The 24,308-nt window shown below is 31.7% G+C and overlaps 1 protein-coding gene across 1 annotated transcript in view; it reads right to left on the bottom strand.

Moving 5' to 3' along the window:
- Positions 1-2,113: 2,113 nt before the first annotated feature.
- The window catches only part of LOC143256938 (sodium/hydrogen exchanger 3-like), a 73,062-nt gene continuing 50,867 nt past the window's right edge, over positions 2,114-24,308 (bottom strand). The window contains exons 5-12 of the mRNA XM_076514841.1: positions 22,520-22,722; positions 22,128-22,217; positions 21,691-21,764; positions 20,681-20,896; positions 12,569-12,737; positions 7,215-7,422; positions 4,378-4,590; positions 2,114-3,847 (exon numbers count right to left, since the gene is read on the bottom strand). Of these exons, the coding sequence (XP_076370956.1) occupies positions 3,225-3,847; positions 4,378-4,590; positions 7,215-7,422; positions 12,569-12,737; positions 20,681-20,896; positions 21,691-21,764; positions 22,128-22,217; positions 22,520-22,722 (1,796 nt within the window). The 3' untranslated portion in view covers positions 2,114-3,224. The remainder of the gene's footprint in view (positions 3,848-4,377; positions 4,591-7,214; positions 7,423-12,568; positions 12,738-20,680; positions 20,897-21,690; positions 21,765-22,127; positions 22,218-22,519; positions 22,723-24,308) is intronic.

Raw genomic sequence — 24,308 nt, 5'->3', positions numbered from 1 at the left:
ACGTCTCTTCCACTGGCTTAACTTGTGTACCTCAAAGAGTAATACAACAGTGTCAAGACCTTGCTAGAAGCCTTGAAAACTTCGCTGCAATTGTCAAAATCTGCTATCTTTCTTCAAACGTAATAAAATAAAAATATTCTGAATGTTCTCTGCAAACGTCGAAAAGTCTGTTGTGCTATAATCTACCAAGAATTCAAAAGCAAACATTAAATAGATGTAGTTTTTTTCCAAAAGTTCCCTTATGTCCCACTTCCAAGTGGGACTTCCAAGATATAAGTTTCCCAATTTATGTCCTTAAATTTAGTAAGGGACTTGATTCGTTTAAAATCATTAGAAGGTTTGAAGAGTATTTGGTTGGCCTCTCAGAGTTATGGAAAGTGAAAATTAGAAATAATAACTAACATTAGGAGTAACAAGTTTAAATGTTGGTACCATAAATACAGCCTTCACTTCACAAGAATATTTTTTATTTGGATATGTAAAAGTGTGAAGTGTTTGTGCCTGAAGAAGTTTAAATGCTTTCATATTTATTGGATAGAATTAAAAACATGAATGTGAAAAGTTATATATGCCTTAAATCGACTAGAAAAAATTGTTTTTGTTGATAAGGGGCAACTTTGTTGGATCAAGTGTTAAGATGTTTTATACTTCTTGGTGGAATTACCACAGACAAAATATGGAAAACTATTTTTAATAGTAAGAAATGTAGTTTTGGACTTGAGGTATGGTAATTTGTGAAGTTTGTTTGTAGTTAAGCACAGTCTTCTACTACTTGCTTCAGAAGTACAAGCTTACCAGTTTGTCAACAGTTCATTGGTACCATTTAAAATTAAGATATAGATGTACTAATGAGATTGAAACAAAGGAGAGAGAGTAATATTACAAAAATGGTTGTGACAACAGTTCAGAACACCTACCTGAAATCATTATAATAGATGAGGTTGGCTGACTTTTGAATTTCAAATAGTATTTAAACAAGCCAAAAGAATTAATCTATCAAATTATTAAACAGTAACTTCAATGGTAACATTTCTATGTGTACAGATACTGAACACCATTTGAGGGATTGCATACAGTAGCATTTCATATAAAAGTACTAACCACATAAAGAAAGATCAATAAAAACTTCCATTATAGCAATGAGCAGGGACACAATATCCCCAAATGTAAACATGAATGAGGTGAATGAAAAATTCAAAAAGAAAAGTTCATAATGCATTAAACTGATGCATTAAAGAATGATATTGAAAATGCTAAGAAATGCAGCACAGTCATGCTATATTGATCCAATCTAAAATTCTCAGAGGATATTTGTAGAATACCTATGAAAGGAAAACAAATTTAAGTATAAAACACAGTACTTTGAAGTTATGTAATGCACCCCTGTATGTCCAAGTGAGATAAACTGTTTAACCTGTAGTCATAATGCTTAAAAAATCATATTTTATTATCATTCCCAATTTGTATATTCTGTCATACATTTTTAACCTATTAATTTCAATAACATATGGCCACAGTATTTAAACTCTTAATATGTCACGCATTAAAAATTATTTTATTTAGTGTGTAAAACTTAGTTAAATGTATTAATGTTATTTAAAAAATAAAAGATCAAGGATGATGTTGACCAATAAGTAAATTAAGAAAGTTTTTCATGTTTCAAAGTTTTTCCAATTTTACAAATATTATTAAAAAACATTAAGAATTAAAGTCTAAGTCAGAATATTTCAGAATTTTGTGTAAGTGTAGTTTAGGTTCAAAGTATCTTGATAATCATCTCTTAACTGAAAGAACATGAAAAGATGAAATGGTGAATAAAATATAAAAATAAAGAATTGTTTTGCAACACAAAATTGATAAAATCTATATTTTTGATAACTTCATTGGCAAACATTTTCCCATTATCTTTAAAATGCAAACACTGTAAGATGATATAAAAACTAGGATATTTAGCATTATATTTACATTTTTGTCTCAGCTTTGTATAAGCCTACAACTATGTACATTCAACAATGAATGGTAGTATACGAAATATCTTGAGATATTCAAAGCTACAAGTTGATCATAATCTAATAATATGGTGATTTTTTTAACACTCATTCTCCATATTAACTCCAGTATCAAACATTTTTTATTCAACACTTTAAAAATGGTAAAAAAGAAATTAATATAATTTTTCTACACCTCAGAAAAAGTATACCATAAGTAAAAAAGTATGACTATTCTTTGTTTCTTGTATTCAATTACATTCTTTAACTACAAGGGGTATAAATAATACCACTATTCAAATAAATATTTGATAAAAGTTATGTATATAACATAAAACCACTTAAAAGGCATGAATTAAAATATTCTAAATTTGATGAATCGAAAGTTATAAATAACTTTGTCGGGTAGTAAGATTACAGTAGCAATCAATATCTTAAAATTAAATGGGCTTTTAGATCTAAGTCTAACAAGATTATCTAAGGCTGTCATTATTAATGATGCATTCTAATTTAAAATGAGAGGTTTTTAAAAACCTACATAAGCTACAAAGAGGTACAAGTTTTTTATAAATCCTACAAAATGGGTAGTCTATATGCATATATTTTGAACTGGTCTCCAAATCTTCCACAATTGATATTTGTTTTTAAATACATTCATATCTGGAATTTTTGGTCAATACAAAAAGAAAAGTACAGTGTACTAAAGAGTAGTTAATAAACTCTATAGTAAAGAAAGTTAAAAACCCTGAAATAAAAGAGAATACATAACTCCAGAACAAAGAACAGTAATATGCTTCTAAAACGTTCTATGTGTATTTCTGTAGAACATTAGCAGATACAAAATTATAAATGTTTCACTGAATTTTGATCTTACTGTAAACAAAAATTGAACCGTTCACAAAGAATAATTGAATACTCCTGCAACATAATGCATCTAAATATGAAAAATGGAAATGGTTTAAAGCTTTTATAAAGTGAGTACGTAAAAACCAGCTCACACAGTTTTATTATGATGATTAAATAAATAAAAAATGTAAAAATATATTTTACAGTTTTAGGCACCTTTGGATGTGTCTTAGAGATATTCTACAGTTAAATCATAAGATAAAGAAAAATCAAAATATGCATCTCAAACATACATAGTTTACTTTGACACACTTTCTTTCCAATGCTTTAACACATTTTATTTTGGCTAGACAACAAACCTTTATAAAACATGCAGACATGAAATTACTTTTACAATCTTTCACTCATAATTTCATCATCACTTACATTAATTACAAACTCCTGTGATTCTTGCTGACTATTTAGCATTTGTGGAACTTTTCGTGATTTGTCTTGCATTTCAACTGATACATCAACTTTGTTTTCTGTCTTTTGGCTCTTGGAGTCAAATTCTTCAGAATCCATGGAAAGAACATGACATGGAACGTATTCTCCGCTTAATGCACTTTTAGCACTTGTATTATACATTTGCCTATTGATAAATCTATTTGCAGTTTCTACATTTTCAATTCCTAGATTTGCAACATCTTTTGGCAATACACTTTCAGCACCTATATTATCTGGTTGACTTACAGTAAATTTATTCACACTCTTAATATTTTCATTTTCGTTATCTTCTTGTATTGGCTTTTCTAGCCCAAATACAGTGAAGACATCTGGTGTTTTTATATCAGATTCTGAGCTTATTTTACTCAGAAATGTGTTTGTTAGTGAGGTATAAACATGATATTCTTTATTATCAACCCATGGAGGAAACTCTTCTTGTTTCCAAACATAACATCCATCAGTGCAATCTTCTTCTCGTTTCCATGGTAACGTTGTTTCAGTTATTGTGGAAGGTGGAGGTGATGTTGCTGTTGATTGAAAAATCTTATATTAACATGAGTAAATAAGTTATTAACCCTACAACAGCAACCGTCATGAATTGATGCTGCTAACTACAGCATTCCTGCTGTTTAAGGGCTAAAGGATATTATTTAGATATATAAAAATCATAAAATAAACCTTTTTCTAAAGCATGTTTATTAGGCTAACAAATTTACCAATCTATTCTCACAGAAATATGGACATAATTTGTCTAAGAACTATTGTGAGATTTTAAATTTTATGCCATTACTATAGTTGAAATGAATAAAGTAAGGTTAAATGCCATAACACAACACTATGAACATTTGATCATAAACGTCACATTATAGGCAGAGAGTTATCAATGAATCAGAATGCAAAAGTTATTTTAACAGTTACATATTTTCTTTAGTAAGAACACTTATAATGTTTAACCACATCATTTTGGACATTTTTTTTTCTGAATGAAAAATAAATTTTAAGTGTCTAAGTTTCAATATAATACTTAATTGAAAATATAGATTTCATATTTGCATACCAGTATTACTACTATGTATATCATGTTCAGAAGATGTCTTTCGTGCAGTAAAGGTTATTCCGTTGTCATCTGGAGAAAACTCAGGACCAAAAAGTGGGTTATAATCAAGTACCATTTCTTCGGTTTGATTAGAAAAGTTTTTAACCTCGGAAATTTCAGATATACTGGCTGGAAGGGTGAATCTCAGTGATGTAGTCTTATGAGAATTTGAGACTGAGAAAAAAAAAAAGTATATATCTTAGCAAATGTTCAAAATGTGTTAATATATCTACTAATAACACAATATAATGGTTTTGAAATACATAATCTAACCAAAAAATATTTTAAGCAATTATTTCCTTGGCTATTTTTTTAAATATTCAGTGAAATGGAACATAAATTCAAGTTAAGAACAGCAGTTATTAGTTTACCTTCGTATGACAGTTATTTTCTTGGATATGTTTTTCCAACAACTGTTTTTGTTTTTTTTAATAAGTGCATCTTTCAGATGGTTAATTAAATCTTTTAAACAATTTGATAATTACAGGGATGTGATTGGATGTTGGTGGACACGTGATGTAATTGTGTTTGCCAACACAAAATGATAAACTTTCTGATAACTATTTTAAATAGTTTGTGTTATAGAACAAAATACAACTAATTCTAAAGTGATTTCCATAACAAGAACTATTAGTTATGATATATATAATAGTTTATTTATTGACATTTACAATATTGAAAACCATGATATGCTGTTACAGAGCAATAAGGTCTGTACATACCGTGACTACACAATTCACTCCAACCATGCTGAATCATAGTAAATGGCATCAAAACAACACAGACATATATCTAACTCATTAACTATGAATAGTTGGTTGTTTTAGTGTTCATGGCACAAAGCAACTATGCTATCTGTGCCAAACATCTGATAAAAAGTTAAAATTAAATTTAGTAAAATTCATAAAAGGAAATTAAGGTAAAACAAAGTTTAAAAACATAAATATCCAAAAGCCAATGTTTACATCTAGTCTACAACGTTAAGAAAAAAACTAAAATAATACATGTTGTAAAGGACTTTCTGTAGCATAATTGTAATTACCATAACTCACCAGGAAGACTAACAGGTAAGTACAAAAACCACCATCAGCCACCTGAAGTTGGCCTTTCCTGTCCTGGTTCCAAGTTATTTGATGTTATGGCCATTTTCAAAAAGTAAAGTAATAAAAGGTTTAAAAGACTTGTAGCAAAATTTTAATAATAACTAGCCAGGATGACTAGGGGGTAGTTCAAACAGCAGTGTAGTCACCTGAAGTTCGCCTTTCCAGTCCTGGTTTCAAGTTATTTGATGTTACGGCCATTTTCTAATTTCAAATCGAACTAAATAGACTGATTTTTAAAAAGAGAATCACATTAAAAAAGGTCTAATGTATAAATTAAAAAACTTAATGGCAATAAAAAGATTAATGGCCTTTAAAAAACTAAAAATATTTCCAAGGTGGACAGTATCACCATCACTAATAACACTGTGTAACATTATGGACAATCCTTGGGACAGAACAAGAGAGTAATATGTGGCTTATTGTGACCCAAGTGTTACACAGACTACACATTGATGCATCAGTTCCAGATAAAAGAAAATGATGAGTTAAAAAAAAACTGTGACCAATGTGTAGTCTCGTTAGAACTTCCTCTTTCCAATCCTTACAGAAGCAAGACGACCAAAGTCCAATATAGGGTTTTATTTGGAAACGTTTGTTGTCGTGTTACTCACTCCAAGTCAACTGCCAGCTGGCACAGAGCCAAGCTTTAAACAAGAACCATAGTCCATGTATGGAACAGGCACAGCAGTGATAGTGCCAGAGCAGATAGATTTAGCTGTAATGTCAGCGAGCTTGTTCCCATGAATACCAGCATGGCCCGGTATCCAGAAAAACTGGATAGAAGTAGATGTTAAAGAGAAATGGGCCAGTAGGTTTTAAATATCGGCAAGAACAGCGTGTGAAATAACATGAAGCAATTCCAGGACCAGTAGAGAACTAAGCAAGTCAGTATAAATAGTGCAGTTTGAGTACTGCTTAGCTTCTATGTGATCCAGGGCAAGAGAAATAGTGTACAGTTCAGCAGTGAACACAGAAGTTGTAGAGGGGATTCTGTACACAACCACTGAACCATAACAAACCATGGCAGAACCCACACAGTCACCTGATTTCAAACAATCTGTATAAATAGGAATGGAAGGATGATTTGAAAGATGTTCAGCAAATAACAGACAGTATTTCCAATTGAGAGTGTCTGCTTTTCTCAGATGATTACTGTGAATAAATGGATAAGTTACATAGATGAAGGTTTTAACATTTAAATAAACAACACATTATTCCAGTGAAAGAACAGACTGATAGTATGCTACAAAATGGCATAAAACCACATTAGTTACATGTATAACATATCATACCAGGTGAATGTAATTACAAAATTCATAATGTTATGTTACAAAAAATACAAAGAACTTAACTGTAACTTAGAATAAAAATACTTATTTACCAACAAGGTGCTGCCTCTCTTGTTCCAGCAAGCTTTTCAGTGAAAATTGTAAATTAGAGTATGAAACTGTTCTTTTTATCATAAAGTTTCCATGGTAGTACCCCATGACAACAGACAAAATATATGTCAGAAATATTAACAACCCTTCTCTTCACATTCAAGCTAACACCTCTAACATAGAGTCCCTCAACTTGAGTAACGCAGGTTTACACACAGGTTTAAAGCAACTACAAAGTTGGGGTTATATATTTACAGCAAAAATATTCTTTTATTAACTAATAATAAATCACTAACAATTTTCATGATCAACTTACCTGTATTTTTTTTCTTCTGCTTACTGTATTTTTGAGTTTTATGTCCATTTCCATTACAGATGTAATCATTCTTATTATTATGGTGATGTCCTTTACGTTTTTTGCTCTTTTTGTCATTCAGAACATGCCGAATCTGCATGCGAGTTTTGTGATGAAAAGGAGGATGTGGAGTAGTCTCATCTATTACATCACGACTGTACCGACGAAACTAGGAAATAAAATAAATTGGTATGAACTTATTTTTCAATTCAAGATGAAAATATGTTGCTGCTCTTATTGAATGCAGTACGATTTTCATAATGTATTTCATGAAATTATTTATTGAAAAGGTTAAATGTACATAATTTTCTTAAGGATATTTTAGTTCTTTCTATTCATTCACAGTAATTCAAAAGAAATAACTTTGAAACTAGAACTTCTAGAAAAATTTTAAAAGTTATAATTATTTTTATTGTCAAATTAGAGGACTTTTTTTCTGCATTTGTAGAATTTTTTTAAAATATGAATTGTCAGTGAGATTTATTAAAATATCTATAAATGACAATATTTCATGTAAGACAGCATTTTTAATAATTTAAGATTAACCCTAGTGTTGTTGGATAATTGCTAACTTTTCACTGTATTTTTTAATTCCAAATGATTTGAGGAATGGTTTCATTCTGAGGAAATGTAAACACTGATTACAATAAATGCATTTTTAACAATAGTTCTTAAATCTATCAGAACAGCTCTGCTCTTTCAATAATTACATACATGTAATTATTTCAAAACTATCTCAATTTCAAACTAGACATATTCTCAACCTAGCTACTTATAACTGACATGCACTAGCAATGATAGGATATTCTTGTAAAATTTACTGAATTCTACATGCTCAAACAATCATGAAGATGACTTTTTATTATTATTATTACTGATGGACTCAAGCCTTCCCTTCTTTGATTTTACAGTTCAACACTATAGATATCTTTTTTCTTTAAAATGCTAAATCATATGTACCTAGCATGCTTTCATAATTGTGCCAAAGTTATGTAATGTAATCTTCATAGAATAGTTCAATTTTAAACTAAATCTGTACTTTCAAGTCACCCATATTTTAAATGAACAGCAATAAGAAAGTCAGGGCTTTTAACTTGGAAAAAAAAGAAGTAATAATATTTCTAATAAACTAAAACCCTATTAAGATGTGCAGTTTGCATGACAAATCTGATTAAGTGTTACAAATTTAATTCAGCAGAAGTGTTTAATAGGCAGTTAGGATAAGCATTTGCAACATTACCAATAAAACAAGTATATATCAGTATATTTTTATTTTGGTTCACTGTTATCTGATAAATAAGATAAGAGAAAAACCTTATAATCTAAATAGAATTAGTTAGATATGTGCCTAACAACTGTGTAAAGGTTTGTTTATTTGTAGTTAGCACAAAACTACACAAAGGGTTATCTGTGCTGTCCCCACCATTCATAACAAAACCCTGTTTTTAGAATTATAGGTCTTCAAGTATAATCACTATACTACTGAAGGTGGCTGTGTAGAAAAATATGGCAGCAAATATTTACTACTGAATTAAAAATGCAATATTTAATAGTTTAAACAGTTTTCAGCTTATTAATTATAAGTACTACCACAAGTTACAATAATTACAGGAAGGACAAATATTTTTAAACATGTACAACATTTTGATCAATGGGGTGACTATTTTCAAATAGTCAGGTTTTATTGGTAAATGGTAAATACAGATGTTTGTTAATTTTAGACTTAATACAAGAGTGTTACTTTTTTGCTTGGACAACAAACTAAATAAGTTAATTTTAGAAGCAATAGTTATGGCTTGTTTGCTTACATATCTGTTTTCGAATTTTGTAGCTTAGTTCAGCTATATTATTTATCTCCAACAAGTCACAAACACCTACTGTAAGAATTCAACCCCTATAAAAACCTGAGTAAAGAAGATTTTAATATTTAAATCAACATTTAACAATCTAACAATGTATTTAAATTTTAGAACTTATAGTGGTTACCTGTGCATATGAATATCAATCTCTACAAAATAACTTCTTTACAGCTGAGCAAAAAAAAAAAAAAGTAAATACATAAGAAATTGTTGAACCATTGTATTAAATATTTTCATAAGGTCAGAAATGTACAAGGAAACAAGGATCAAAGACAAATTAGATGCACTTCCTTATTGAATTGCAGGATTGTTTGATTTTATTAATAAGGCTTCTCCAATTTCTTTTCAGTTAATCTTGTGTTCATTTCAGTATGGCAACATTCTCTTTAAAATTTCTTTCCAAAGTCCATGAACATGTGAACAAAAAAGCAACCATCGTGTTTCAATGTTCTTTTAATCTGATGTTCAAGCTATGTCATGTTGAGGTCATATTAACGTGCTCATGTTTTCCACATTTCTGATTGTAGTATGCTAACATTCTCTACATGGATGGGATAGTAGTACAAGCAATTAAGTTTCATTTGTTTTGTGGAGTGTTTATGGGTTGATTTCTTTATTAAAAGATGTTTGTCTGTTTTATAAGTCCATACTGTAATATGGAATTAGTTTATATTTGTAAATTATACAATGCGCAGCTTCATCTGTGTTTTCTGTGGGGCATACAGTATATATATTAAATTTAGTAGGCTTTGTAGAGTGCTTATCTTCTGGTTGATTATATGATAAGAAAACAAGCGCCTTCTACATATCTAAGCCACAATGCAGGGCTCTATAAGGAAGTGACCATGTAATGTTCTATGCAATGTAAGAGGCCAGAGTACCTGATAGTGGGAAGTCCATGCAACTGAAGCTCTGTATTAAAAACAAATAAATGTGGCTATTGTAACAGTTTGATTAGATGCTCCTGTTTTATGTTGATTCTCTTTTTTGTGGTCTTGTAAAATCATTTATGCATTAAGTTTTACTGCCTCTTGACAAAGGGTTTAAGATAATAGGTTTGACAGATCAAAGCAAGGCAGTTTTGTTACTGCACATACCATGTAAATGTTATAGAATGTTTGAAATTTTTAATTGGGATTACTGTTGAAACAAAGTTCCAAAATCTGGTTGAAGTACATACCAAGGTTGTAACTTTAAACAGTTGTAAAAAGACATAACTGGGCACAAGGTTACTGAGTTTTCATAGACCTTTTGTTCTTGGTTGGTATTTATGCAAACTGTAAAGTTTAAAAGTAATAATTTTTGCTTTTAATAGTATTTTGTAGAGGCACTGGAATAGAGGACCTGAGCGTCAATTCTATCTGACAATGGCCAACTGGTGTCTTGAAAAAAAATCGAACAAAAAGCCATGATCATATTATACTGAAACAACACTTATGGGTGTGAGCTCCAGATCTTTTAAACACTTAGCAACAACTGATATTTTGAGCAGTTTGCTTATTCTTTTGCTAGTGGTTGAGTCAAGGTTAGTATTTGACTGAATAAACTTAAACATACCATTCAATATATTTACCATTAAGAAATCATACTGTTGGGTTGGTAAAAATCACAATAGTTTCTTTTATTGAATTTTTGGATGACAATTTCATTTTTCCTAATAAATTTTAGGACTCTTTGCTGCTGTCAAGGTTTACTTTATAAGCTTGTTTAAGGGATCTGTATTCGATTTGATAGAGAAATTTCTCATTAAGTTGTTATAGTTTTTTGAAATAGTGAATATTTATAGCAATTCTTTACTGCCCTGCAACAAATTAGATGTGGATTCTTCTTGAAGTCTCAGACTTGAGGTATGTTTGCCATTGATTGGATTTATGATTTGATTGTATTATTACTCTTCTGCAAAGGTCTTCAGAGCTAGGTTTTAAATCTAACGTTGGGTTGGTGGGAGGAATTACAACATTGTTATGACCTTTATTTAGGTCTGTGGTTTGAGTTGAAAGTTCACAAAATATAGTGCAATGCAGTAAACAGCAAAACAATCAGTATTATTTAGACTGTGAAGACAGATGAAGTTTTTATAACTGTAAAGGCTTAACTATTAAACAAAATTTAGCAATAAAGTGGGTGCTTTTATGTAATAAAGATTAAAGTACATTGCAATCTTCAGTAGTCAAACATGCAAGGTTACTAGAGAGGTGAAGTTCATTTTCGTGAAGAAATTGTAGTTCTCTGCATTTTTCATTTGTAGTTTCTTTTCAAAAGTTGAGCTTTCCTAGAATATTTTTTATTTTATATGTTAAACTAGAGGTTCAGTTTTACTCTTATAAAAGTTGGCATTAACTTGTGTATTTTTAGAAAGATTAAACTTAAAATAATATTATTCAATGCCAGTTTTTGTTGTTTCTGGGTTTATGATAAATCTCTCCATTCTCTTTATAGTATAGGTGGATTCTTTTGATGAGATTTAAGTGGTTTAATGGTAACATTAAGCTTACAATGCTTTTGTGGGATTAGTGATGAGGAAGTTAGAGTAACTTCCATTGTTTACAGATTTTAGAAAGTGACTTGCAGTTTTAGCTGTGAGAAAGTAAATTCTACTTTAATTTGGTCTTAGAGCAAAACCACTCTGATGTAGCTGTTATACTAACTTCAGGGACTCAAACCCCAGATGTTAGCATTGTGAGTTTATAAAACTTGCTACTGTCCCACCCATTTATTATCAGTCACTTAATACATATAAAATGTCTTTCTGAACTCTTTAAAATCCTCCAAAACTTTAAATCCCACTTTATCCTTTAACTTCTCAATAGGTAGCAGTATCTCCTCGAGAGAGAGCTATGTTGATGTGAAACTTTTAGACACTTTACCATGTAGCTATTTTCATCTGTCTGTCTGTCTGCGTCAAAGAAACCTTTTCATCTTGACAAGTAAAGCCACAAAACCATCCTCTACATATCTCTTCCAAAATGTGGACATGTATAAAGAAGTACCTGTGCAATGTTGTTCTACACAATGTAAGAAAAGAGTGACCAGAGTTCTTGATAATTTAGTAAAATGATACTTAACTCAATTGGTAAACACAAAAGCACCTTTTACTATATCACTTGCTCTGGCTGATATATTCTCCATCTTTACCTATCAAATTCATAAACTATTTCTTTTCTTCCTATTTACCCTACAAACTACCCTACACATGTCACCCTGAACAAACTTCCTTTTTTTCGTTTCCATCCTTATATTTATCATCCTGCATAAACTACAGGCTGAAATCTGTTACTTAATAGAATCTACTCATTGCAATTACATCCTTTATTTCTAATCCTAAGTCTGAAAATTATTTCAAGTGTGACAGAATTAAAAAAAAAAAAAGCATAGTAAATGAGAAAGTGTCAAGGATCTCTACTATTTTCTAGTATCCTAAGCCTTCAATAAAAACATTTAAATAGGTTATCTTACCCTTCGAGGTGGTTTAAACATGGAGTCAGACAAAATATGGTGGAGTTCTGCATCAGCTAGATCTTTATAACTTGGTGAGTATGCAAGCTCACCCATGTCCAAGTTTACAAAACTTGACTCACTTTGAGATGTAACAGTCTGTGAACTTAGACCTGATCCATCCAAGTACCTGGTTGAAATAAAAAAAAACAAATTTTGAAATTTAGCTTTTAACATACGACAGATAAAAGCCTGCATCAAAATTTCACTTTATTATAACATATCAATGTTTAGGGACAACAAGAGACCCACTGGGTCCACCTTAACTGCCCCATTCTCCAAACTAAACTGAAACTATTAAATAAACTAAAAACACAAACCTGAAAACTAGCCCTTATTCATATAGTTATTAAGCCCTCTCTTAAACATACTTCAATTTATTGCCTCCTTAACATTTGAAAGCAGCTGTTAAGTATGAAAAAAGACGATGCATCAACACTATCAAATCCCTTTACAATCTTAAATACATCAATTAGATACACTCTAACTCCTTTCAGAGATCTTAATCTCTCCTCACATGACAGCCCCTCCATCCCATTGTAGTAACCGTCCTCTGAACCCTTCTAATAATTCAAGGTCCTTCCTACAGAAAATAGGCAAAGACTCAACACAATACTCCAAATGTAGTCTACAACAAATTTATAGTAGTCTCTGGCAGATGTGATCCCTTTCAATAATGACTTCCTTTTATATATTACTTATTCAGTGCATAGAATGATACTACAATAATCTAAACTCTCTATAGCAACATTTGTTCAAGAAAAATGTATAAACATGTTGTGTTTTTTGTGTATTTATTTATTTTATTTTATGTATACATGTATGATTCAACTGCTGTTTGTTTGATGTCCAGAGTGGATGAGTGATTACATGCCACACCACACAATGAAATTGAACACAAAGGCTGACACGTTGTCATATTTTATGTAATATTCTTCAAAATATTATCTCTACCTTAATTATTCATTCTGGTCAGAAAAATTGAAGAATTTCAACAGCAAGTAGTACTTGATTACACCAGTTAACATGAGAGTATTTTGATGAGTAGCACACAGTTGGTCATAAAAATGAGACCATAATGCAAGCTGGGAAAAATCTCACCAGCCAATCAGCAGTTAGAATGAGTGTCATCTCAAAATGTCAGATAATGCAGGACAGAGGTAATTCTCCCATTGAGTAGTGAAACTAGCTTGCTTTATAAATAGGACATGTATCAAAGAATAAATTAATTACTTACATTTTTTGTACAAAGATACAGTGCCTCAACATGGCTCGAGAAAAGCAAAAACAAAACCTGATCTTACTTTTGCACACTGAAAATGAACAACAAATATATCTACCATACTCCATGAAAGGTGCAAAACAAACAAAAATGGACAATGTTTTACAAAATAAATTTAGTGTCAATTTGAAATATTTTATATGCATGAAATAAAAATGTGATACCTGTAAGGTTTATAAAATAAGTATGATCAATCAATAAATCATTTTACACAAGACACAAACACATCAATTTTATGTTATCTTATTGAACTGCTACCCATCGAAATTATTATTAATATTATTTCAATTTGTTACATTACCTGAAGCATAGAGTAAAGACAGTTGCAAACAGCAAAGGTGTAGAGAGGTTCATAAGACTGTACAAACTCTGGACTATGGAAGTGCAGAAAGCCCCAGTTCAGAGCCAAAGCTCCTGATAATGAATGGGGTCCAGCATCTTCAAGGCTGAGGTTCTGGCTGAAGTCTCGCAAAATGCCATACCTCTACGTAGTATCATAAGCCTTCTCAATGTCAAAGAATACTGATAAGATGTTGTTGCCTGAGAAAGGCGACAAGGTTTTAGAAATACAATGAGAAGCTGCCTGGATAATACGGTCAGTCGCTGCTGCCACATAGTCATCTATTGATAGCTTACAGGCGATGGCAGGATCTGGTTTTATAGGAATGGTGCAAGAGGGACAATTGGCTTGATCCCCTTCCACTGGGGCATGCAGGTCAGGTGGCATCAACCACAGCCAGTCTCTCTCAAAATTATAGGGAAGTGATCATTGCCTTGTGAGTTATTGTCAACCCTCTATGAAAAGTAGGGTAATAGTGGAGGGGAACAAATTGAGAGAAAAGTAACAATAAAGAACAGTCTAGGTGCATGAAAATAAGTATAAAAACTAGTACTGAGGTGAGAAAGGTTGTGATCTAAGAGCATACACTCTATGGAGTGACCTCTCCTCATCAATATCAGCACCTACCCATAGGGGATTATGTCCATTAAAGTCCCCCAAGATTAAAAAGGGAGACAGCAATTGTATGAGAGTAACAAGGTCTGATTGATTGTGGGTTTCTCCAGGAGAGAGGTAGAGAGAAAGAACAGTGATGGTATAACCCAAGGAAACATGGATGGCTACAGCCTTCAAGGGCGTGTCAAGTGGCAAAGGCAGGGTAGGCACATGCTTGTCGACCAACAATGCACTCGTCCAACACACAACCTGTCGTTTTTGTACAAAAAAGCTGCCAAAATGTGACTGCATAAGCAGGTTTCAGTAATATTTCCTTTTTAGGAGATACATACAGGATGGTAAGAATCAATAAGTGCTTTGATATCATCTAGATTATAAAGTAAACCTCAATAGTTCCATTGTCTCAAAGTGTCAATTTTTTTACTTATGTGTAAGCAAATTGGGTGGAGAGCCCTTCTGTTTTCGACCATGTTTTTTTCTTTATTTATTTGAGGGAAGTCTATCAGCCTCCATGGATCCTGCCCTGAGTCGACTGGGCAGGTTTCTGTCATTGAAATAAGATTCTAGTGATTGAGGGCATGAACGAATGATCATTCTGCATCTCAGGGCCAGAGAAGATAGACCCAAAGAAACACCCATCCCCAGAACCAGTGGCAGCTTGAGCCAAAAAAATGAGCCAAGGCGCATATATTAATAAAATATGGAAACATAATCGTCATTGTTGAGGCTTGAGAACTCCCCAAAAAATGAGCCAAGTCCCCCTCAGTCCCCAATATTGTTATCTACATATATTAATAAAATATGGAAACATAATCGTCATTGTTGCTTAACAATTAACATAGCATGCACGCATAAGTGTATTGTGTATAGGTTAAAACTGTGAAGCATTTAGCTGGTAAGATCATTTTGAGATTGAGCTTGCAACCATGATGGAGCCATACAAGGATGCCTTCATGGATCTCCACAAAGATCTGCCCATCACTTCAGGTGCCTGTGAGAGAACTCAAGACATGCTTGTGCAACAAGTAACAACTGCACCAGCAACCTTGCTGTTATATCAGTAAACCCAGGAGGGCAAAACAACTCAATATTGATTATGTTATTGACATTTGCTGCCAATCACCAGAACAGGTGCATTGGTTTGAAGTAATATTGACTATAAACATAACATGATGAAAGATAGGCCTGATTGTATTAACTTCACATGGGATAACCTGTTTCTGCTATGTAAACTATATCTTTATGTTATATTTCTTTGATTTGTAGCTTTACTCAATCAATCTAAGCTAATCTTGATTTTCTTTATTATTATGTATTACCTACGCATGTTTTCATAAACAGATTATTTCTAATTTGTAATAATGAATTATTAATCAGAGTATGAGTTTCCAGTGAAAACTACATTGAAAATGCAGTTCAAAATAGCACACCTTTCTGAAATGTACCTTGGTATTTACATTATTATAATTTACCATCTATACTTCATATTGATGGCATTTGGGAAGGATCAGATGCCTCTTGCCCAAACACTCCTCCATCTTGGAAAGGATGCATCCAAAAAAAGATGTAGATCGAGATCTGCATGCCCAGCAACATACAAGTCAATTATAGGGTTGTCAATCCTCAGATTTCATCTTGGGAACAACAAAAAAACAAAGTCTGTGGAATAAACAAGATTTCCAAACTGAAAAGATATTTTTGGAAGGATGAGGAACACAATTACCTGCTGCAAGTGCAATTTCTGAGCCACTTCTGACTGATGCTGACAAATCACAGGATCCTAAGAAAGAGGGAAGGAAATGGGAAAAGAGACCAGATAACAAATCCTTAAGAGAATTTGAAGCACCAGTTTATTATCAACTAAGGAATATTAATGCTGAAGAAACTCGAACAACTGAGCCCCCAATGGGTAGTCACCAGTACTGCTGGCAATGGGAGGGTGAGTCATTGAGGAAGGCAATGAGAAGTGCCCCAAATACAAGGTTTGTTTTGTGTTTGCTCTTTGAATCTCGTGCAAAGCTACACAAGAGCTATCTGCACTAGCTTTCCCTAATTTAGCAGTGTAAGACTAGAGGAAAGGCAGCTAGTCATCACCATCCACTGCCAACTCTTAGGCTACTCTTTTACCAATGGATAGTGGGATTGACCATCACATTATAGTGTCCCCATGGCTGAAATGGTGTGCATGTTTGGTGCAACAGTGAATCTAACCTGCAACTCTCAGATTACAAATCAAATGCCTTAACCCACCTGGCCATGCTGGGCCTCAAGTAGAAGGAACAAGCAAAAACTGGGAAGGTGAAGGACATGAAATGGAAATTGGAAGCATACAAGGTTCTGACTGACACAAATGAGCTATCATATTCGTAAAGATAGACTGTTAGTGGACAATGTCACCTGATGCTCAATAGTTTCTGGGGCAGTATCAAAGATACGACTTCTCAGAAATGAGGCCCACACATGAATCCACAAAAAAAAAAAATAGGTAACAAGGAACCTAGCAACTGCTAATGTAAAAATGGATAGTTTGCACAATAAGAAAGGGTGAACTATCAGAAGTCCTCAAAGCTTAGCATGTTAATTCCCTCCCTTAATTGCAAGGCAAATTTATTAGCATAAATCTGAATATCAGGGGATGGGGGAACCTAAAAGGAGGAGAAAGATAGTTCATGCAATAAAGAAAGAAAAGGTGAATAAAAAAAGAGATGAAAGATAAAACATTACGAACCTGAAACAAAATCCATAAAGACCGAATTAGGCCTAGAAGACTCCTCAGATTGGGAAGAAGTGGTAAACTGTTGAGATGGAAAAAGACAAAATCTTCATTAACCTGCATAGGCTCAACTGGTCAGGAATGAGCCTGGGTGGAGTCTGGGGACAAAGGTTGTCCTATGTAACATTCAATATTTTGACATATAAAAGCAGATAAATCTATTGTCAGATTGCCTGCACTAGCAGCCTTTGAAAAAATGCTTGCCACTGAAATAACCCCTAAAGCAGTAATGTTAACTTCAAAATTCATTGCACAAAAAAGGTTCATCAAAATAAAGTATAAAAATGAAGTAACTAGAATTAACTGATAAATACTAATGTAGGAATTGGGTTGAAGGAAAGCAAATTAAGTACAAAACAACTCTGAAGAAAATAAAGTTGAACATGAAGCACCAGGTACAAAAAATAGCATGTCCAAAACTCAAACACTGCCATGAGGAGCAAAAGTTCAGTAAAGGAGTGTAGAGGGAGTCCCATCTCACATGAACGTGTCCTACTCCTATTGGTGAGGATATGGTGCATGGTGATTTGTACAAGAACTGAAGGCTTGTAGCATGCATAAAGAAAAAGTTCACATATAAAGGGCAACACTGAACAAAAATAGCTAACCTTGTGAGATGAAGTAAGTACAGAATAATAAAATTCTATTTGCCCTACCAGTACTAAAGGTATATTACTTGGGTAGATTAAGAGACTAATCAACAAAATAAACCACCAAAATCATTTTCTTCCATAGAACTGCTTAGGTTATTCCTATCCAAAAATATACTCAAGTGGCAACAACCTACATGCATTTATTATAATTTAAACCCATTTGCCTTTTTTTTTTTTTTACTGAACTCCTTAAATGATCTGAATCCTTTTGTAAAGCAGTAGCATGCTCTTCACAGCTAGCAGCACACAAAACCTGAATACCAAAAACAATTTATCGACTATTCCTTCATCTATATCTATGTAATTAGTTAACAACTTCTCCATATATATATATTTTTTTTTTTTTAAATGAGCCTTTTATGTGGAAACTTGTCAAATACTTTCTGAAAATCCAAATACACCAAACCTACATCCTTTCCCTCATCTACATAAAAAGTAACCTTTTCAAACAAGGTCGAAAGATTGCAAAAAAAATTTCTCTTAGTGAAACCATTGACTATCCAATAAGACATTTTTTTAAATGACTTTGCAAAGCATTTTATTAGACTTTCCAAAATTATTTCTCAACTGATGTAAAATTAATAGGTATATAACTACTGGCACAAATTTTATCATCTCCCTTAAAAAGAGGAGCAACATTATCTAATTTCCAATCCTTTGCCACCTTTCCTCTATTAAAGAACTTACAAAACATAGTAGCAAGTGCTTTATATATGCATTCCTTAACCTTCAAGACCCTAGGGGAATTATCTGACCCAGTAAGATTATTATTCTTTAAACCTCCTAATTTTTAATTATGAAGTTCAGACTTTATGCAACCTTGTTTCCATCAACTGTTCAATATGAGGAATGTTGCTTAAATTTCCTTTAGTAAAAACTGAAGAAAAAGCAGAATTTAATACTTGTACCCAAATGTTACCCTCTCAACTATATCTGTATTAAAGTCAACAATAAATCTAAAATAGTATTGTTTCTAGTAGTTTCCTTAACCAATTGGCAAAACAAACCATCTAGAACAATTTACAATAACCTTTCTCCCTCATGATTTGACTACTATTTCCCTATTGAATGCCTGAAATTAAAATCATCTGCAATTATGACCTAAGTAACACCCAAAAACTCAACCTCACTGTAACGTTTCTCATTAATTTCATCAGTATCAGTGAGTAATCTGTAACAAGTTCTCATTAAAAGACTATTCCCTTTATATCCATTAATAGAAACTAAAACTGATTCAGTCTCCTTGTTATTTTCTTTCATATCCTCAAATTCAATGGGATATAAAGACCACCCCTTTCTTAGTACTCTACACTTATTAAATAAACTAACTCTGTGTTTCAAAAAAATTACTACCATCAAAATCATTTATATTTAACCATGTTTCAGTTATAACAAAATCCTCCATTTTTACCAGTGCCCTAAAATTTATCTATTTTATTTCTTATACTTCTAGCATTACAATAGTAACAATTAAGCCTATTATTAGAACAAGTTATATACTTATTTCCTATGCTAAACTTCTCTACATCTTATCTTCCCATTTAGTTTATCCTGCCTCTCAATCACTGTCTAGTCCTAGTTTAAAACTTCTCTTACAGTTGAAAGAATAGTTCCTGCAAACAAGCCAACCCATAAATATAACTATAAACCATCCATTACAAAAAAATACAAAAAAAATTCCTTTTTCCCTTAAACTAATCCCACAAGTCCAACCAGCTAATCTTTTCATCCTTAAATATTAACCTAAGCCTAGTATTCACCTGTAGTGACCTACTCAGTTTCATTCTCCAAGAGTTAAATTTTGTAATATCCCTGAAACAATTAAGCTATAGCCTCTTTCTTTAAATGTATTTATCAACTCCTTGTACTTATTAATGAGCTCCTCTGACCTACCTTTCCTTACTTAATTTGCCACAACATGCACAACAAAAACAGCATCATTGCTAGCCCCCTTTGTTACACTTTTCTCTGTCAGTTGCATTTTCAACCTGTGCCCCTGGATACCATAATCTTATTCTTTTCACCTTATTTACCACACAAACTATCTTGTTCATATGCTTTGTCAAGGAATCACCAATAACTATAATTTCTTTAAGTCTGTTGTTCATATTCTTCTACAATCATTTAGTTTTCCAAAAGTTCCTCATCTACACAACAACCAAGAGCTGGAATCCAATGCTCAATAAAGCAGATATATGAAAAAAACTCGCATAATAAAACTGATAGAAATTTCAAATGTACAATTTTAACAATGAAAAAAGATTTTATCAGGTAAAAATTATTACAACATATAAATGCATTTTCACCCAAGAATTTCAAGAAAAGATAACAAAAAGACATGAACGATATATTTTTTGGATACACTTTTCAAACAGTATTATTACTCTTTCATATCTTGTTAACTATTTACCTTGGCAAGTTACTTTGTGTATATGATCGTATTAGGCTAGAGAGAGAGATATTCTGGTCATTTCTAGTTACAGACCCCATAGTGTTGTTCCGTTTCACAAGATTCATTGCATCTGTTATATTTAGTTTGGAATATGTCTCAAAAATTTTTGGTTCCCTGACATGATGATCACGTGTCAGGAGCGGCCGGATAAACTTGTTGTTATAGTGCTTGAATCTGACAGAGAACAAGAGAAGATTTGTTAGAAACAAAAAGTGACAAATATGAAAAAAATGCTTGTTTCCAACGAAGATTAATGCTATAATGACTAATGTGTGTTTTACCTTCAAAAGGTAAACCTAACATTTATTCTTACTAAATTCTCACTTCAAATGTTTAAAAGATTATACTGGCAGTTCTATACTAATATTAATCACTATATTTTTTTAGTTCACTCAGCTTTTTAATCATAAATAGATAATTAATAATTTGCTAATGAAACATACTGGATAAATCCTTTATTACAATTTAAGAAATTACAAGTGAAAGCAAAGTGGAATATTTAATTTAATGTCAACCACACAACACCTGCCACATCCACTACTAACAGGACCTTTAGCTCAATACCAAGGCTCAACAAGTCAGCTGAGATATGACAGACATAGTGAGCAGTCATCTTAGCACCATTCATTTTATCAACTCCCCTCCCGAAAAAAAAATAATGGATTGAACCAGACCATACAAGTGGATTGTAATTGTTATCAATGTAAACCATTCACAAATTATAATTATTGTAAAGATTAATAAAACAATATATTTTAATGAGGATGATTAAAATATATTGATACAGAAAGATTTATTTCTGTTAAACAATAATAACTACCAGTACCATCAACCATTTAAAACATCATTTATCTTTAACATTTACCCCTGAAGGGTTTTAATCCACAAATAAAGCATGTTAAATGCCTAAATATGAACAGAGTGAATATGAAATATAATTAGCAGAGACATATTATTTGGTAACATACTTATCACGTAGATGATAGTTCCCAATCAAGTGACCAGTAATGTCTTCAATTCCTGCCATTAAGTGGTCTATCAACTAGGAAGAACATGAAAAAATGCATTTCCTGATGAACATTACATGTACTATAGTCTAATAACAATGCTTATGAATAAATCACAGTTAAGTAAATGTTATTAAAACCATTTTAAACAATACAAAACTAACTATTGTTCTGAAGTGTGCAAAACTATCTTACAAGTTTAATATATTTCTGAAATAAATTTTGTTCATAATTATAAAGTTTAGCTTAAAAATGATTAGAACAATCAACCAATTCATAATTTTCAATATTTTAAATTAAAAATATAAATACATGTCTTGTTCTTGATTGAATTTTTTAAACTGTATGATCTAGAACCAAATTACAAAACTTTTTTTTAAGAAAAAATTTACTCTCACCCTGGAATGTAACCTTTCATTCATAGAAGGTTTTGTTTTATTACTTGTAGCAACATTTAAAAACCTCACTAATGGTCCAATTGTCATTCCCTGGAAAGAAAAAGATGAAATATCATTACTAGTTATATTCGAGAGCAATAATTACAATAAAATGATACAAAAATTATTGATTTGGCTATTTGAGAATCATGTGCATTTTACTCAAAAATTTGTCAATTTCAATGGATAACTTTAGTAGAAAGCTAATAATTTTAAAAGAATGATTTTCCCATGCTTAGATAAAAATTTTTTACTTAAACAAATGATAAATGCTAATTATACTTGATTTATCCAAACCAGAAAAGCAAATACTACTATTGTTAAAACTTAAGTTTATAGGATTGTGGCTTTACCTGAAGAAAAACTGTGAAGTACACTACTACTATAATTGTGGTAACCATCATGCTTTTGGAAGGGATGTATTTCTCTGAAACAACAAGCACTAAAGCAAATGCCACTGCACCACGAAGACCTCCATATGCCATGATAAACTGCTCCACTTTATTTATTTTGTGTAAGCGGAAAAAATTTAAAATCCATGTCTGGATCAACACACCTAAATATTACAAAACAAATCCACAATAAAATCAATATGTTCCCAGTGATCTGTAATTTTGAAAAGAAATTGAACTATCACATTTTTAACATAATACAAAATTAGTTTCTGACAAGCTTCCTTAATTATTGAAAAGTTTACTTTTAATTCTTACATATTTAGTTTAGGCTCTTTAGGATAATACTATTTAAGCACAATAAAAAATAAAGAGTAAGGTCCAAGATTAATATCATTCGTAAATATTTTTCTATCCAAATCATTCACAAACAAATTAATACACTGTACCAGCCTACTTTTCAATTCTATTTAAATTTTTACTATTAGGAATTCAGCACTTTAGCTTTACTTTGTTAATGGTCCACTTATATTTAAATGCAGTCAAAAAAAAAAAAAGCTTGAAATATTACACTTGAAACTAAACTTTAAGGGGTGGTTCTAGGTCATCATGTTAAGAATACCAATGTTTATATGTGTTTAAAATCTTTTGTATACTTAACTGATGGGCAAAAGAGTATACTAGTTTTGAGAACTAATAGTTTCTTATAAACCAGAATGAAATCTGTATAATGTTTTTAAAATATGAAACATTTTTGGTTTCTTAACTTCCATAAGTCAAATAAGCTGAACATTTTAGTTAAAACAATTGTAATTCTCCAGCTCAAGGAAACAGTTTTGTTGAATCAATTTCATACATTATCCTTATTTCTAAAATTAAAATCAGTCCCTTTTCCAAACCTTTACCTATAACACAACTGAAACACACACTAATCAAACTTTGAAAACTCCTTTATCTAATAACTCTTAAAACTTTATTATTATTTAGTTGTTAAGTAAAGAGAAATGGCACATGGAATTACCAACTCATTCTATCCAGAGATATATGATTAGCATTTGGTGAGCTCTGGTATTTGCAACTTTTTAAAGTGCTAATGCTAGTGTTGTGTTATTATTTAGTTGGTAAGTGAAGACACCCAAATAAAGAAAAATGACAATAAATTACCATTAAACCAATCATTCTATTCAGAGATATATGATTAGCATATGGTGACCTAGGTGTTGCATATTTTTTAAAAATAAAGTACTAATGCTAGTGTTATGTATAAGAACCTTCATTTGTCACAACAGCAATGACAATTACATGTCTTATCACTAAAGCATCAACACAATGAGGACAATTATTAGTTACTACTTGCCCTTAATTCTGTAGTCAGAAAATAATTCATATTTTACATATAATGTCACTCCTCTCTCTATCTCTTAAAACCATCCCTACTAAATAACCTATAACCCTATATTTTAAAGAAATTCCTGTAATCAAACTTGTTTTCACTTAACCAAGTTCCAGTTATTCCCATTGCATCAAATTCCTCTGTTACAATTAATGCTACAAAGTCATCCATTTTTTTTCTTATACTTCTAGTATTACAATAATAACAGTTTAGCCTATCATTAAAATTACTGTTGTACTTTCTTTCCAGTGCTCTAACCTTCTCTATACCTCCCCCCATCCATTATTCTGGCCGTATTCAGTGTCTAATCCTAGTTTAAAATTACACTTACAGTTGAGTTAATAGTTCTCTGCAAAT

This window comes from Tachypleus tridentatus, chromosome 7, assembly GCF_004210375.1.
Source record: "Tachypleus tridentatus isolate NWPU-2018 chromosome 7, ASM421037v1, whole genome shotgun sequence".
Lineage (NCBI taxonomy): Eukaryota > Metazoa > Arthropoda > Merostomata > Xiphosura > Limulidae > Tachypleus > Tachypleus tridentatus.
This window is presented reverse-complemented; position numbering and strand designations above follow the sequence as displayed.